We start from the raw sequence: 14477 nt of genomic DNA on the forward strand, positions 1-14477 counted from the left end.
AGCCGACTCATTAGAAAAGACCCTAATGCTGGGAAAGACTGAAGGCAGGAAGAGAAGGAGACAGCAGAGGATGAGGTGGTTGATGGCATCACCGACTCAACGGACGTGAATTTCAGCAAGCTCCAGGCATTGGTGATGGCAGGTAAGCCTGGAGTGCTGCAGTCCATGAGGTTATGAAGAGTTGGGCACGACTGAGCAACTGAACTGGAAAATATCAAGTAACTGAACTTCATTTTTTAAAAAACCCTCTAAATAATGATACAAGTTCTACCCCACAAAATAAACCCAAAGGCTCTGATGGCCCGCTGAGCGCTAGGAGGGGAGGGCGCCCAGAGGAGCTGACAGACGCCCCGGCTGGCCCGCTGTCAGCACCGGCGGTGACGGCGCAGTGACGGGGCTTCCACTCTGCCCCCCCAGACGCACGTCCAAGCCACTCACGAGGTGGGCACCAGGCAAGCTCCGAGTGACGGCACTCCACAGAACGCCCGACCAGCGCTCCGCAAAACTGGCAGAATCACTCAGACAAGGAAAGTCTGAGAAGCGGGCACAGTCAGGAGGGGCTTATGGAGACAGGACAACCAAAAGCCACACGCTGTCTTGCATTATATCCTGGGTCAGAAAAAGGCTATCGAGGGAAAACTACGGAAATCTAAATAAGGCATGGTCTCTCGTGAGTACTACCATATCAACACTGTTCAGCATTGGTAACAAACACACCACACGCATACAGACATCAACATGGAGAACGGGGTGTGTAAGAACTGTCACAGATTTAAAAGACGCTTGCTCTTCGGAAGAATAGTTATGACAAATTTAGACAGTGTATTAAAAGGCAGAAACTATGGCTTTTCCAGTAGTCATGTATAGATGTGAGAGTTGGACCACAAGAAGGCTGAGCACCAAAGAATTAATCATTTCAAACTCAGGTGCTGGAGAAGATTCTTGAGAGTCCCTTGGACAGCAAGAGATCAAACCAGTCAATCCTAAAGGAAATCAACTCTGAATGAATATTCATTGGAAGGACTGATGCTGAAACTGAAGCTCCAATACTTTGGCCACCTGATGCCAACAGCCGACTCACTGGGAAAGGCCCCAATGCTGGGAAAGATTGAGGGCAGGAGGAGAAGGGGACAACAGAGGACGAGATGGTTGGCTGGCATCACTAACCCAATGGACATGAGTTTGAGCAAACTCAGGGAGACAGTGAAGGACAGGGAAGCCTGGTGTGCTGCAGTCCATGGGGTCGCAAAGAGTTGGCCGCAACTGAACAGCAACAAGAACCCTCTGTGTGCGCACGCTCGGTCGTGTCCGGCTCTTTCCACCCCATGGACTGTAACCCTCCAGACTGCTCTGTCCACGGGGTTTCCCAGGCAAGAATAGTGCAGTGTGCTGACCCTTCCTACTCCAGGGGATATTCCCGACTCAGGGATCGACCCACAGCTCTTATGTCTCCTGCCCTGGCAGGTGGATTCTTTACCACTGCGCCACCTGGGAAGCCCACTGTAATATCATCATGATTTTTCATAAGTGTAAACTTATTCTTAGAAAATGAAGTTATTTAAAAACACTTAAGAATTTTAAGAACTAGACTTCCCCAATCATTTAAATATTGACTAAAAATCCCAACATTTCTAACCATTACAATCAGAAGTCCAATATAGCAGCCTCCCTTTAATGGTCACAGATTAAAAATAAGAGAAAACACAACAATGGTGAAGAGCTGCCACACAGCTTCATTGAGTTGCTCGGTGAAATGGAGAATATGTCCAGCTTCTGGTGGACGAGCACAGGCCCAGTCCCCCCTGAGTCACCAGGAAAAATGGACAACATTCGAAAAAAAATGTGTGCCAAGACATCAAAGGCAGGGAAGTTCCAAGGCCCCAGAAGAGGACAGCAAAGCGGGGCTGACTCCGTCCAGGGGCCCCGCCCACACTTACTGGCAGGAGTCAGAAGCCGAGTGGGCCCCCAGCAGGGGGTCAAGACCCCCCTAGGGAAGCAGTCCAGCACAAGGGCCCCATCAGGAAGGGCGCATGGGAAACTGCCAGACCTCTCAAACCCCAGAGCAGCACCCGCCGGCTGAACTGCTGACGGACACGGGGCCTGCCGGCTGACATGCTGCCGGACGACAGTAAGCACAGCACCGCAGCCTCACACCATCTTAACTGTTCCTCCAGAATAACGACTGGCATTTAAAATACCAGTATACCAAAACATGAGATTAGATGTCCCCAAACGAAAAGACCAGAGGGAGAGTGAGTTTAAACAGATCTAACAGAGGTTCAAATATTACAGTTACCAGATAACTTTTTGACTGATACGCAAGAGAAATTAGATACCAAAATAATTTCAACAGATGACTTGAAGTTATTTTTTTTTTAAAAAGGAAATTCTAAAATCAAAAACAAGTATGATGAAAGTTAAAATCTCAAACATAGAAAATACAGGCCTAAGAGCAGATCCAGAAGAGCTGAAGAGAGTTAGTGATTAGGACAGAGTGAAGGGCACACCTGGGCGGAAGGTCACAAGCAAACAGGAGGAAAGACACAGGGAAGAGCGTACAGAACATGGCAGACAGGGCCCAGCACGCGGCGCCGAGGAGGAAAGGAACAGGCAAGGCGGGCCGGCCCAAACCCAACAGCACGCGCCAGCCGAAGACCACTGTGAGCTCCAGCAAAGCAGACACAGAGGTGCAGACGCACACCGCTGAGGCGGCACAGACGCCCAGAGCCAAGTCAGAAACGTCGCCGCAAGTCACAGCAAGACCCTGCAGGGGCGTGCGGAAAAGCCTTTCCAAAGACATCAGCAGTGCCAGGGGTGCGGAGCGGGCACTGCAGGGCGTCACCAGGCTCCACCGCGGGCTGTGCAACGGGCAGAGGCAGCAGTGGAGGGAGCGTGGTGACGCCTGGGGGCACGGCCGGGAAGGAGACACTGAACCGAGGGGGCCGGGTGTCTCGCTGCCTGAGCAGGACGTGGAACGGGGGACAATGAGGAGGAGCCTGGAACTGAAGGCGCTGGTGTGCACTCGCAGCTGTCAGTACAGTGAGAGACAGCAGTGAATACAGATGTACGGGTCTAAAACAGGAATCCTGGGAATGCACAGTGATACCGATACATCAATGAATAAGCAGAGAGAGGAGAGACCATCTCTTCATAGCAGAACAGTAACTAACAGTGTAGAAGGGATGACAGAATCTGGATAATTCCGCTTTGAAAGCTATCATATCAACCATTAATTCAGCCAAGAAAAGGACAGATGCTAACTACTGGGTCAGAGTCAAGAGGAAACGGACATTTACACAGTTTCAAAGCACTTCCACTGAAAACATTTATTAATGACAAGCAGTAAAACAGTAACTTTACAGTGAGAACACCACCTCAGTCAGGCGACCAAAATCAGCAGAGCCCGTGTCAGGACAAACAGGGATCGCGCGCTGCCTGACAGAGCAAAGGCACCTAAGCCAAGACAACGGGCTGCACTTAGTTTTCTTGTCTCTTAAGAACCTATGAATATCATCAGTTCTTCAGACTTTCCTTGATATTCAAGACCTTGGCACTTCTGAAGATCACAGGATGGTTATTTTTTAATATCCCTCAATTTGGTTTGGTTTGGATGTCTTCCCATGATCAGACTTAGGTTTTCTGTGGTTTCTGTAGGGATGTTAGGGAACTTAGTGCATCTTATCAGGCAGCGCGTGAACCCTCCTGGGACAGCTGATGCTCTCTGAACAAGGTCTGTGGGTCAGAGGCTGGGATGCATGGATGTTAGTTTCCTAACTTTGACAGCTGTGCTGTGGCCACGTGGGAGACTGTCCTTGTTTGTAAGAATTACACGTTAAAGCCATGGTTCTCAAACCTTAGTGTGTGCCAGAACTGGCTGGAGGCCTCCCTAAAACAGGCTCCAGGCCCCATCCCCAGAGACTGCTCCAGGGGCCTGGGCTGGGGCCTGAGAACTGGCATTCCTCTGGGCGCCCAGGTGCCCTGACCACACTCTGAGAATCCGTGTGTCGGGACGGCTGAAGATCACGGGCGTGATGCTGATCACTAACAGAGGTTCGGAAGTTAGTTTTCTATTCCTGTTATTTTTGTAAATTTGAAAAATTGCAAGATGAAAATCAGAACAACTTAAAGAGCGTCGTAGCCAGTAACGGTGAGAATCTGCTGTCAGCACAGCTCCCTCAGACCGAAGGACTATGGCCTTCAGGAAGGTGTGCAGACCAGGGAGGCTTCAGCAGCACGGCAGCCAGGGGCCGGTGTGTGTGAGCTGACCGCACGAACGATAACCACAGTGTCCCGAAGGTTGGCAGACACAGACAGTGACAACAGGTGACAGAAAGAGCACGCAAGAGCCGGGTAAAGGGAAGCAACAGTATTCCAGGGGCCTGATACTGTGCAACTAGAGGACCACTAACGCCCGTGACTTCACTTTCACTTTGCACCTTCACGCACTGGAGAAGGAAATGGCAACCCACTCCAGTGTTCTTGCCTGGAGAATCCCAGGGACGAGGGAGCCTGGCGGGCTGCCGTCTATGGGGTCGAGTCGGACACGACTGACGCGACGCAGCAGCAGCAGCAGCAGCAGACGCACATGAGAAGTTAGCAAATCAAGGATGAGCACTGTAATTACCGGGTTAGCCACTAAAAACTATTGAACAAATCATAACTAGTAAGCAAACAGTAGGGGAAATGGAATAAAAATGTTAAAAAAAAAAAACCAACAACACTTTAATCCACAAGCAGGCAAGAAAAGAAATAAATACAAAGAAGAGGTAAAAAAAAATGTATAAAATATATAGTTAACATAAACTGTTTAAACACAAAAGATCAGCAATCGCACTAAATGTGAATAGATAAACATCCCCCATAGTTAGACTGGGCAGCAACTAAAGGCAAAACTGTTCTCAGGTTAGAAGGCGTCCACCAGAAATGCGAAGATAGAGAAAGAATGAAATTAAAGGACATGGAAAAAGCACTACCATGCAATTATCAACCAAAGGAGAGCTGTGGACGTTACCGAAGTAACCAGTGAAGTGCCCTGAAGGTAAGAACCAGCACCAACGATACACGGAGAACTTCATCACACAGAGAAGGACTGATGCTGAAGCTCCAAAACTGGCCACCTGATGTGAAGAGCCAACTCACTGGACAAGACCCTGATGCTGGGAAAGATTGCGGGCAGGAGGAGAAGGGGGAGATAGAAGATGAGATGCTTGCACGGCATCACTGACTCAACGGACATGAGTCTGAGCAAGCTCCGGGAGACAGTGGCGGACAGAGGAGCCTGGCGTGCTGCAGGCCACGGCGTCGCAGAGTTAGACTCGACTGAGCGACTGAACCACAAGAGGGTGACTCTATTAGGAATTGCAGCAATTCTAAACGTGTGTAAGTCTAATAATGCAACCTCAAGATACACACGAAGCAAAACCTGCAGACCCACAGGCAGCGGCAGCCTCCCCAGACTGCTCACGGCAAACTGACAGAGGAAGCAGAGAGAGCCAGCGAGGAGAGAGACCGTCTGAGTAACGTGACTGACAGGCTTCCTTTCCAGGGCGCTGCAAGAGCCTGGCACACGATGGGCGGAATGGCCTTCTCCTCCAGGACCACGAACCGCCGCCAAGGTGACCAATGCTGAGCTTTAAAGTCAGTCTCAGCTGCCTTCCAAGGACAGAAGACACAAGATGTTTGTGACTAGAGAGGAGTTAAGCCAGAAACCAGCAACAAAAAGACCATTAGAAACACTCCAACTGTTTCTAAATTATCTAATATAATTCAAATTAGCACAATAGCCAAAAAAGAAATCAGACTAAAATTAGAAAATATTTTGAATTGAATGATAATGAAAACACAACATCAAGAATTATGAGATCCAGTTAATTAAGCCAAATTTGGAGGGCAATGTGACCAGCTTTACATGCATATATTCAAAAGCACGACAGGCAGAAAATCAATGATCCACCCACTCATACTAAGAAGTTAGAAAAATAGCAAATGAAAGGGGAAAAATAAGTAGTCATCAGTGAATGGAATGTACAATAGTACAAGCATGAAGCTGGTTCCCTGAACGATGAACTTCTTTCAAGAGTCTGAAATAGAAGGAGGGAAAACACCAGGACCAGTAACAGGATGAAGAAGCGGACAGGGGTCACCATCAATGTGATCAAATTAAAAACTCTAAAAAGGACATTTTGAACAACTTCATGCCAAGAAATGAGAAAATGTGAAACGGAGGCAAATTCTTCAACAAACACAACTTTGAAAACCCAAGAAGTAACAGGATCCTGAATATTCCGCATCTACGAAGGAAAGTTATCATGAAAAACACTTCCGCACAGCTCCACCAATCAAGCCTTCTTAACACTGTAGCAAGGAGTGATGACAACCTTGAGCAAACCCTTGCAGAGAACTGAAATGAGGACTCCCTCTCAACTTAGTGCTTGATGTCAGCATGATCTTGCTGACAAATCTGACTAGGATACTACAAGAAAGAAAAATTACAACCTAATCTCTCAGGAATATAAATACAAAAATGCTGAACTAAACATGTGAGTTAGGTTCAGCTACACACGCAGAGGACAAAGCTCACAGTAGGACTTCTCCTGGAAACCAAGGTCGGCCTTGCACTAGAAGATCAACCGATGTAGTTCTATGACCACATTAACAGAGAGAAGAGAAACCACCCATGACAAAAAGTGTGCTAGCACTCAGCATCCATACTCAACAGCAGCCCCTTGGAAACTCCTAAGATGGGACTTCCCTGACCTGGGAAAGAGAATCTATGGCTAACCTGGCCAACTCAGCACTCTGGTGCATTACTGAGAACTTTCTCCGTGAGATCAGAAACAAGAGAAGGGTGAGCCCTGTCACGACGTCTATTCAGCCACGAACCAGAGATGCACCCACCACAGTAACGTTAACAAAAAGTCTAAAGATTAGAAAGAAACGCAACTGTCATCCTCTGCTGGCGCGTTTCCCTTCTCATGTGGGAACTGTAAATGCCCGTTTTGCTCGCAGCTTTAATTCTCCAGAGCCCCAGTGCTTCCCGCAGCCACACCGACGCTGGCGCGGCTGCTGCACCCATCTCCCACATCTGCCAGTGTAGAGTTCAGCGGCGTGCCTGGGCTGTGCCAGTCTTCCTACTGTTCATGGTAAGTGGCAGTGGCTTTTCACTTGCATTACTGACATAAAGTTTCCTTTTAAAATACATTTGTGGGAAAAAAAGGTATCACATTTTTTTTAATGCGAACGGCAGGGCACCTGACCTGCAGCTGCGACCTGACGGGCAAGGTGCCCCTGGAGCGCTTGGGTAGCCGCCTGTGCTCACTCAGGTTCTGCAGGCGCCAGCGCCTTCATGTGTTTACCTCGTTTGTTCGTTAGTACAATGATTTATTCTGCTAAAGATTCACTGAGTGCTTACCAGGTGCCAGAGCTGTCCCAGGCCCTGGGAACAAAGCCGTCCATGACACAGACAAGAACCCCTGACCTCAGACAGGCCCTGACATCAGAGAGGGAGGAGACGGGAAACAAGCAGAGCGTGAGGCAGAGAGCCTTAAACGACGGCGGCAGCTGCTGGGGCGGAAACTGAATTCCCAGAAGAGGGCAGGGCAGAGCCGCTGCGAGCTGCGGGGGCTGGAGTTCAGGTCCCGGTCATGGTCTAGGAGGGCCTTGCCGAGAAGGTGCCAGGTGAGCAGAGGCCTGCAGGGGCAAGAGGGTGGATGGGAGGAGGTGCACACAGGGACGCAGAGTGCGGCTCAGCGCTCCGGGCCGTTCACGAGGTAGGAAGGAGGCCCCCACAGCTAGAGCAGAGGGAGGCAGGGAGGGAGGTCTCCAGCCGTCGAGAGGGCTCTGGCTTGTCCTCTGCAGGATACAAGGAGGTAAAAAGATGGGTGTGATGTACTTGGTGGGAACATCCTGGTCTCTGGTTAAAGAGCAGACTGTACGGGGCGCGGGCAGAAGCAGGGCAGCTAGCTGGGAGGCTGGTGAATGAGCACGGGTTGGGAGGCACGCCAGTCTGGACCAGGGCGGTCACTGCGGCTGTTCTGAATGGTGGTCAGACTGCGGACAGAACCCAGAGTGTTATGAACTTCTGATTCTGTTGCAGTCTACTGCACTGGAAAGTGAGAAAGAGGTCGGCTGACTTCCAGGTTTCTGGCCTCAGGAGCTGGAACTCCGGAGCTGGGCGTGGCAGGATGAGCTCAAGCAGGACGGCCACGGCCGCCATGCGGGGGCAGCCCTGATGCCAGGCTTGTCGAGGCCGGGGGGTCAGCACGTGAGGGGGCAAGGCCCCCAGCCCGGCAGAGCAGCGTGGAGGCAGCAGCTGTGGCGACGGGCCGGCTCAGCCCCCGACCCACGCCTGCCAGCTCCCCTCAGACAAGAGGACGTGAGACACAGATGCACGCATCAGGAAGAGGGAAACTCGACCTGCAGGGGCCTCGAGCGACAGCTTTACACTCACGGTCCTCCCCAAATATCTGTGCTGAAAGTCACAGCAGTCAGAGGTGTGCCAGCAATGTGCAGACACCAGTCAGAGAACTACAGCCACACAACAGAGCTCAACTAAGATGCCAGCTTGCCCATGCACCGACTGCCTGGCCCAGAGGATCCCACGCACAGAGGAGCCTGGCGGGCTACAGCCCATGGGACTGCGAAGAGTCGGACACGACTGAGCAGCTAACACACGTGAGCGCTGACCACCCAGCCTGAAGTTCTGATTTAAATACAGTCATTCTGCGCTCGTGCCGATAACCAATCACAGCCACCGCGGACGTTCTCACTACCCCACTGGAGCTGCGACTCAGGAGTGATCACTGCTGGCCAGGTTCCAACACAGCTTCCAGAGCCCTCCAGGTTTACCCAGTCTTGCTTCGACGATTCTCCACGCCACTCAGAATGAAGCGTGTGGACCTGCTCAGCTCTCACGCCTGCCCTCATCCTCCCCAAGGGCACCTGTCCACCCTAGGGCTTTGCAGAAACGCACACCTCCCCTCCTCGTGGATGACACACTGTGACACCAGGAGCGAGAGCCGACGGGAAAGGACAGAGATAAAAAGTGAGGAACAGACGGCAGCCTGGCTCAGACAGCTGCCCAGGAGAGCAGCACCTGCCCGCGGCCCTGTTGCTTGAGGAGCTACGGCAGCACAGAGACCAAGGGGGACAGGAGAATTATTTCAGTGAAAATGGAGCCCGCTTACGAAAACAAACCGACAGAAAGCACTCTCCAGAACTGACTTTGCACAGGCTGTCTGACACCCACTGCCTGAGGGCCTTACCTCTGTGAACTCCTGGAAGACCCGGTCACTCTGGTGGGCACCGATGGTGACTTCTGGGAGGAAGACAGGGATGGATGTGTAATTCAGCACCTCCAACTTATCCTGAACCCTGGAAAGTCAGACAGATGTCAGACAGACCGAACATCAAAATGAATACAGTAACATCAATAATCAATATGGCACAAAACACCAAAGTCAATACAATAAGGTAAGCTATTAGACTGACTTTAAAACATCCACCCCCTTCACCTCAGAAGCCAAACTTGCCCCAAAGAGCCTGCAGGGCTGTGGGAGGCACCCTCCCAACAGCACTCTCAGAACAGACCGTCTTTTGAGAGCCCCACGGCCATGGGGGCCTCCCTTGGGGAAAGGACACAGGTGTGAAGACGTAAAGAAGGATCTGCGTGTGCTCTAAATACAGACGCAGCGGGGATACAAAGGTGAGAGCCGGCGCCCACGACAGCCTGCACGACTGCTGCAGCCTGAGGGGCAGAGCGGAGAGCACTGTCGTCGCTGGAACGCCACTGCCAGCTCAGCACCTGGCCTGGAGGACCCCGCCGTGTGGGGCCCGACTCCAGGGGCGGAGGCTGACCAGGGCGTGTGGAGGAGGCTGGGGCGGGGAGAACCCCTGCGGGATGCCTGCTGCAGCCCTGCTTTTCTCAGCAGCGAGACACACAGTCAGAGGACTCACTCTCCGTGTTGCCATTTTATTCTGAATGCTAAAATGTTTATGCTTTGTTATAATTTGCTTACTTTAAATTAAATTTACTCTGACTATAACCACTAGAAGATGAAAAGCATTTTGAGTGCTTTTAGGAAGAAACGTTAAGTCTCCTTTCTTCAGGGCTCAAAACCAAGAAAATGATTATTTTAAAAAGCCCTTTTCCCATTAATGACTTATAATGGCAGAAGATGCCTCCGCTGAAACAGCCCAGATGGAAGCTCTCTAAGTGGATCTGGCTCTCGGCCACGCTGTGAGGGCCCTGTGTGGGCCCGGCCCCTCCAGCCCGGGGAGCACGGGGCACTGAGAACCTGAGACAGGCTGCACGCGAGTGGCCAGGAGGCAGAAGCACGCCCCAGCGTCACTCGCAGGAGGGCGGATAACCCTGCAACCAAACGCCAGCCCCAGGGGACGCTGCTGGGACACTGCTCTAAGTGTGCTCACACGGGTTCCACTGGTCGTGCACACACCTGTCACATACACACTCAAATATGAGCGCTTTCTCTTCCTTTTAAGTGTAAACTGGTTACAGAGTATCCTTCATAAGCCTGTATCAATAAAGTACATGTCTTCACTTTTAACACAAATAGAATTATTCTATACTTATTATGTGCTGATGTGCTCAGTCATGGCCGATTCTTTGCGACCCCGTGGAGTGTAGCCTGCCAGGCTCCTCTGTCCATGGAATTTTCCAGGCAAGAATACTGGAGTGGGGTGCCATTTCCTTCTGCAATACTTATTATATAGTAGGGATATCTTTTAAGGTGATCTCACTGTAAACAATTTCAAATAAAAAGGAATCTTGTGTTTTTAAATGTTAATAAATATGAAACTGGGGTATGATTTGGTTTTCTCTATAGTTTTGAAAAACTAAAAACATACTGAAGAATTGAAAGGAACAAACTGGCCTAGGAATGCGCGTGACAGAGACCAACAGCGCCACCTACACGTAACCTGGAAGAACTACAGCTCACACACCCCGTCAGGCCTGTCCGGCTCTCTTTGCAACACCGCGGACTGTGGCCCGCCAGGCTCCTCTGTTCCTCTGCCCATGGGATCTGCCAGGCAAGAATACTCAAGTGAGTTGCCATCTCCTTCTCCAGGGGATCCCAGGGACTGAACCCACCTCCCCTGCACTGGTAGGCAGACTCTTTACCACTGAGCTACCTGAGGAGCTCTCAGAGAGGATGTACCTTTGAACAAATGTCTCCAAACTACTTTTGAAGATTAAAAAAACAGTCTATAGAGACTGTTCTACCACATATTCAACCTGTGTAAACCGCTCATTCACTCTATGCGCTTCAGTGGTAACTAAGCAGAGCCCTCGGAGCCTCTCTCCCATAAACCCAACTCTGGGCCTCCAGAAACTACAGACAAATTCCAGACTGAAGATGTGCAGGGAGTGGACACCACAGGACGCACTTCATGACTCAGGGAGCTGAAGCGGTGAGAGAGAACATGCTGTCCACGGAGCACTGAGTCTGACTAAGGAGACTCAAGCACTGCCAGCATGGCCCCTTCACATCACAGGCCAAAGTGTCCCCGTGAGAAGACAGCGCATGCCCGAGTCCGGTTCACAAAATGAGGCGCTCCGCCACATAATTCCAAAACAACAGTGAGGCAAGAAGGGAGAGAGAAAAACAGTAAATTATGACTTATGACTCAACTGTTTCCTAATTAACAGAGTGCTTACACTTTCTCCTAAAGCATGTCCAAAGCGTGTCTTTTAGCTTCTCCTGAATGGCAAAGTTCTGCCTGAAATCCTACCCTCCAGTTTTCGTAGCACTGGAATTCCCTATTAGGAAAATATCCTCCAGAAGCCGTAGAAAACACACGTCCCAGTGATGAAGCAGCAGGGGCCAGAGGGAAGCCCAGCTCTGGAGGAGGTGGGCCCTCAGCCCTGCGTGGAGAAGGCCTGACGGGGAATGCGCCTCCAGCACAAAAATGGAGCAAGCAGGGCGGCAGCGGTCAGTTGGGGATTACGGGTGTGAACACAAAATGCTATCAAGGTTGAATGGGTACTCATACATACATGATTACACACCAACACACATTCTGAGATGTAAAAAATGCTCTAAGCCAATAATCTGGTCAGGTTCTGAACAAAAGGAGTATAGCTGGTAAATGGCAGGTTTACTGTAATTATCTTAGAAAATGGTCATAATTTTGCTGGAGTCTCCCACGTTAACAAATGGCACTTAAGTGAAAATAAGCAGAATTACTGTTGTAAATTGTTATGAATTATCCTTGGGAGGCAGAGGATGGGAGAGGGAAAAAGCAATGCCACTGATGGAAAGGTGATAAGCCTCCCCACGTGGCTCAGTCTCGGCAGGACGTCAGGGCGCAGGGACAGCCACCATTTTATGCTTTTCATGTACGGTACGGACAAGAATCACACATATGCCCAACATCAAAGCCTCGAAAAGTCAGCGGGGCGCAGCAGAAAAGAAGGCGCACAGAGCGAAGCTAGGAAAACGCTCAGGCCCTGAGGGGGTTACTGGGCAGGTGGGGAGGCGACAGGCTCAGGAGACTCTGCATCCCGATGGCAGAGGCAGGGCAGACGATGACTGCTCTGAACTAATTCTGGGAAATGGAACCTGGGTTCACGCCTCAACAGGCACGCCACGGAAAGGTTCTGAGTAAAGGAAACACAGGGTCACTGTGACACTCCTGAAGATTAGCCGGCGGGCAGGCAGGCACACAGGGATGGGTGGGATGAAGAACAAGGAACGGAGGAGCAGAGATCAAGAACCAGGGGCCGCAGCCCCACCCTGGGGGCAGGACCCGGGGAAGGGGCGGGACCCGGGGAAGGGGCGGGACCTGGGGAAGGGGCGGGACCCGGGGAAGGGGCGGGGTCAGGAGGGAAAAGGCGGGTTTAGGCAGATGACCCCAGGGGACCCCAAACAAAACCTCCCCAACCATATAAAACACCCTAACGAGTGCAAAAGACCTGAAATCACAGGAACTGTGTTCCCAGACCCCAAGAGAGTCAGACGAGAGAACATTCATAGCATCAAATGCACCTGTGAGAAAGGAAGAACGGTCTAAAACCAACCGCCTAGGCGTCTACCTTAGGAAACTGGAGAAAGAAGAGCAGCTGAAGACTAAAAGAAGCAGATTAAAGAAAAATAACAACAAAAGCTGGAGCAGATGCCAAGGAAGCTGAAAATAAGGAAACAGAGAAAATAAGGACTTCCAGAACACAAGTTCAGGTGTGCAAGCTGGCACACGTTTTCTGGCGAACAATTTCAAAACACACTGTAGCTGTAAAATGCGTTCACATAATCTGACCCATAACTCCACTTTCATACTTTAGGAAAGTAACCTGAAATGGAATAAAAATAAGTACAATATGCTCATTACTGTTATTATAAATATGAAGAAGTGAAAATAACCCAAAAGACTGATATTAAAGAAACGAAAAGGACTATGCCTATATTTCAGAGATCAACTTTTTCTGTAAAAGGCCTATGTGTGGTTTCATATATGTACCTTCTTTTTCTTATAATCCTTTAAAAATGTGAGGACCGTTCTTGGCAGCTGAGGCCTGGATGGGCCCCCAGGCCATGGTTCCCCACCGCTGACTTGCCTCATTCAGAGGATTTATGAAGCTTGAGTAGCCATTAAAAAACTGAATTTTAAATATTTAACAAAAGAGGGACACACAGTCACCGTACAAAGACATATGCAGGATAATTTTCATTTAGAAATACAGGAACAGGCAAATACAAAGGCTGGAAGAACCCGCATTAAACTCTGACACCTCCCGTGATCCGTGTCCGGCCTGGATTTGGGTTTCGTGGCTCTGACCTCCCCAGCTTGAGCCCACAGAGCTCCTCCCCGTTAAACTCCTCATCACACACTCGCGCCTGGCCTCCTGCCCTCGCCCACTCATGGCCCCTCCAGAGCTCAGCCTCCCCTGGACAGTCCTCCCCCACCCCTGGGCAGCACCCCGGACCCGCTCCTCCCTCAAGCCTCCAACACGGCCTCCCGCCCTCGCGGCTACTCCGGACTGATGACCTGTCTCTCACCTCACTATGCAGACAGGAGCCACCTGCGGAGAGCTCTGAGAGCCCAGGTTCTGGCCCCGCCCCGCGCCCACCTAGGTCACTCCCGGCCCGGCTCGGCCCCTGCCCAGCCCGCCCCGCCCCGCACGGACTCACAGCATCCTCAGGTTGTGCAACTTGCGGTCGTCCTGATCCAGCCACGGGCCTTTGTTGTACTTCAGGTACTCAATATCCTCGACTACCTGTGCGTAGGGATTTAACACAGGACTTAACAGAGAACACTCAGCGCACGACAAACCACAGACCCCCGGCAGGAAGGATCATGCCCTAAGGGTCAGAAAGAAAGGTCTGATGGTCAGTCTTCAGTGAAGTGAGTGGCTGAGGGGTGAGCCCCATGCGGGCGCTGGACCGGCTGAACCTCGGTGGTATGGCAATTCCCCGCAGGCTGGGAGAACGGGGCAGGCCAGGGGCGGGGCGCAGAGGGGA

The 14477-nt window shown here is 51.0% G+C and overlaps 1 protein-coding gene across 2 annotated transcripts in view; it reads right to left on the minus strand.

Moving 5' to 3' along the window:
• NDUFA10 (NADH:ubiquinone oxidoreductase subunit A10) overlaps positions 1–14477 on the minus strand; it is a 37672-nt gene that overhangs the window by 8399 nt on the left and 14796 nt on the right. Inside the window, exons 8-9 of one of the 2 annotated variants that reach the window (XM_040231986.1) lie at positions 14148–14233; positions 9264–9372 (exon numbers count right to left, since the gene is read on the minus strand). In XM_040231986.1, the coding sequence (XP_040087920.1) occupies positions 9264–9372; positions 14148–14233 (195 nt within the window). The remainder of the gene's footprint in view (positions 1–9263; positions 9373–14147; positions 14234–14477) is intronic. The other variant, XM_040231987.1, reaches the window with a different exon arrangement.

The sequence above is a fragment of the Oryx dammah genome, unplaced genomic scaffold (assembly GCF_014754425.2).
Source record: "Oryx dammah isolate SB20612 unplaced genomic scaffold, SCBI_Odam_1.1 HiC_scaffold_28, whole genome shotgun sequence".
Taxonomy (NCBI): domain Eukaryota; kingdom Metazoa; phylum Chordata; class Mammalia; order Artiodactyla; family Bovidae; genus Oryx; species Oryx dammah.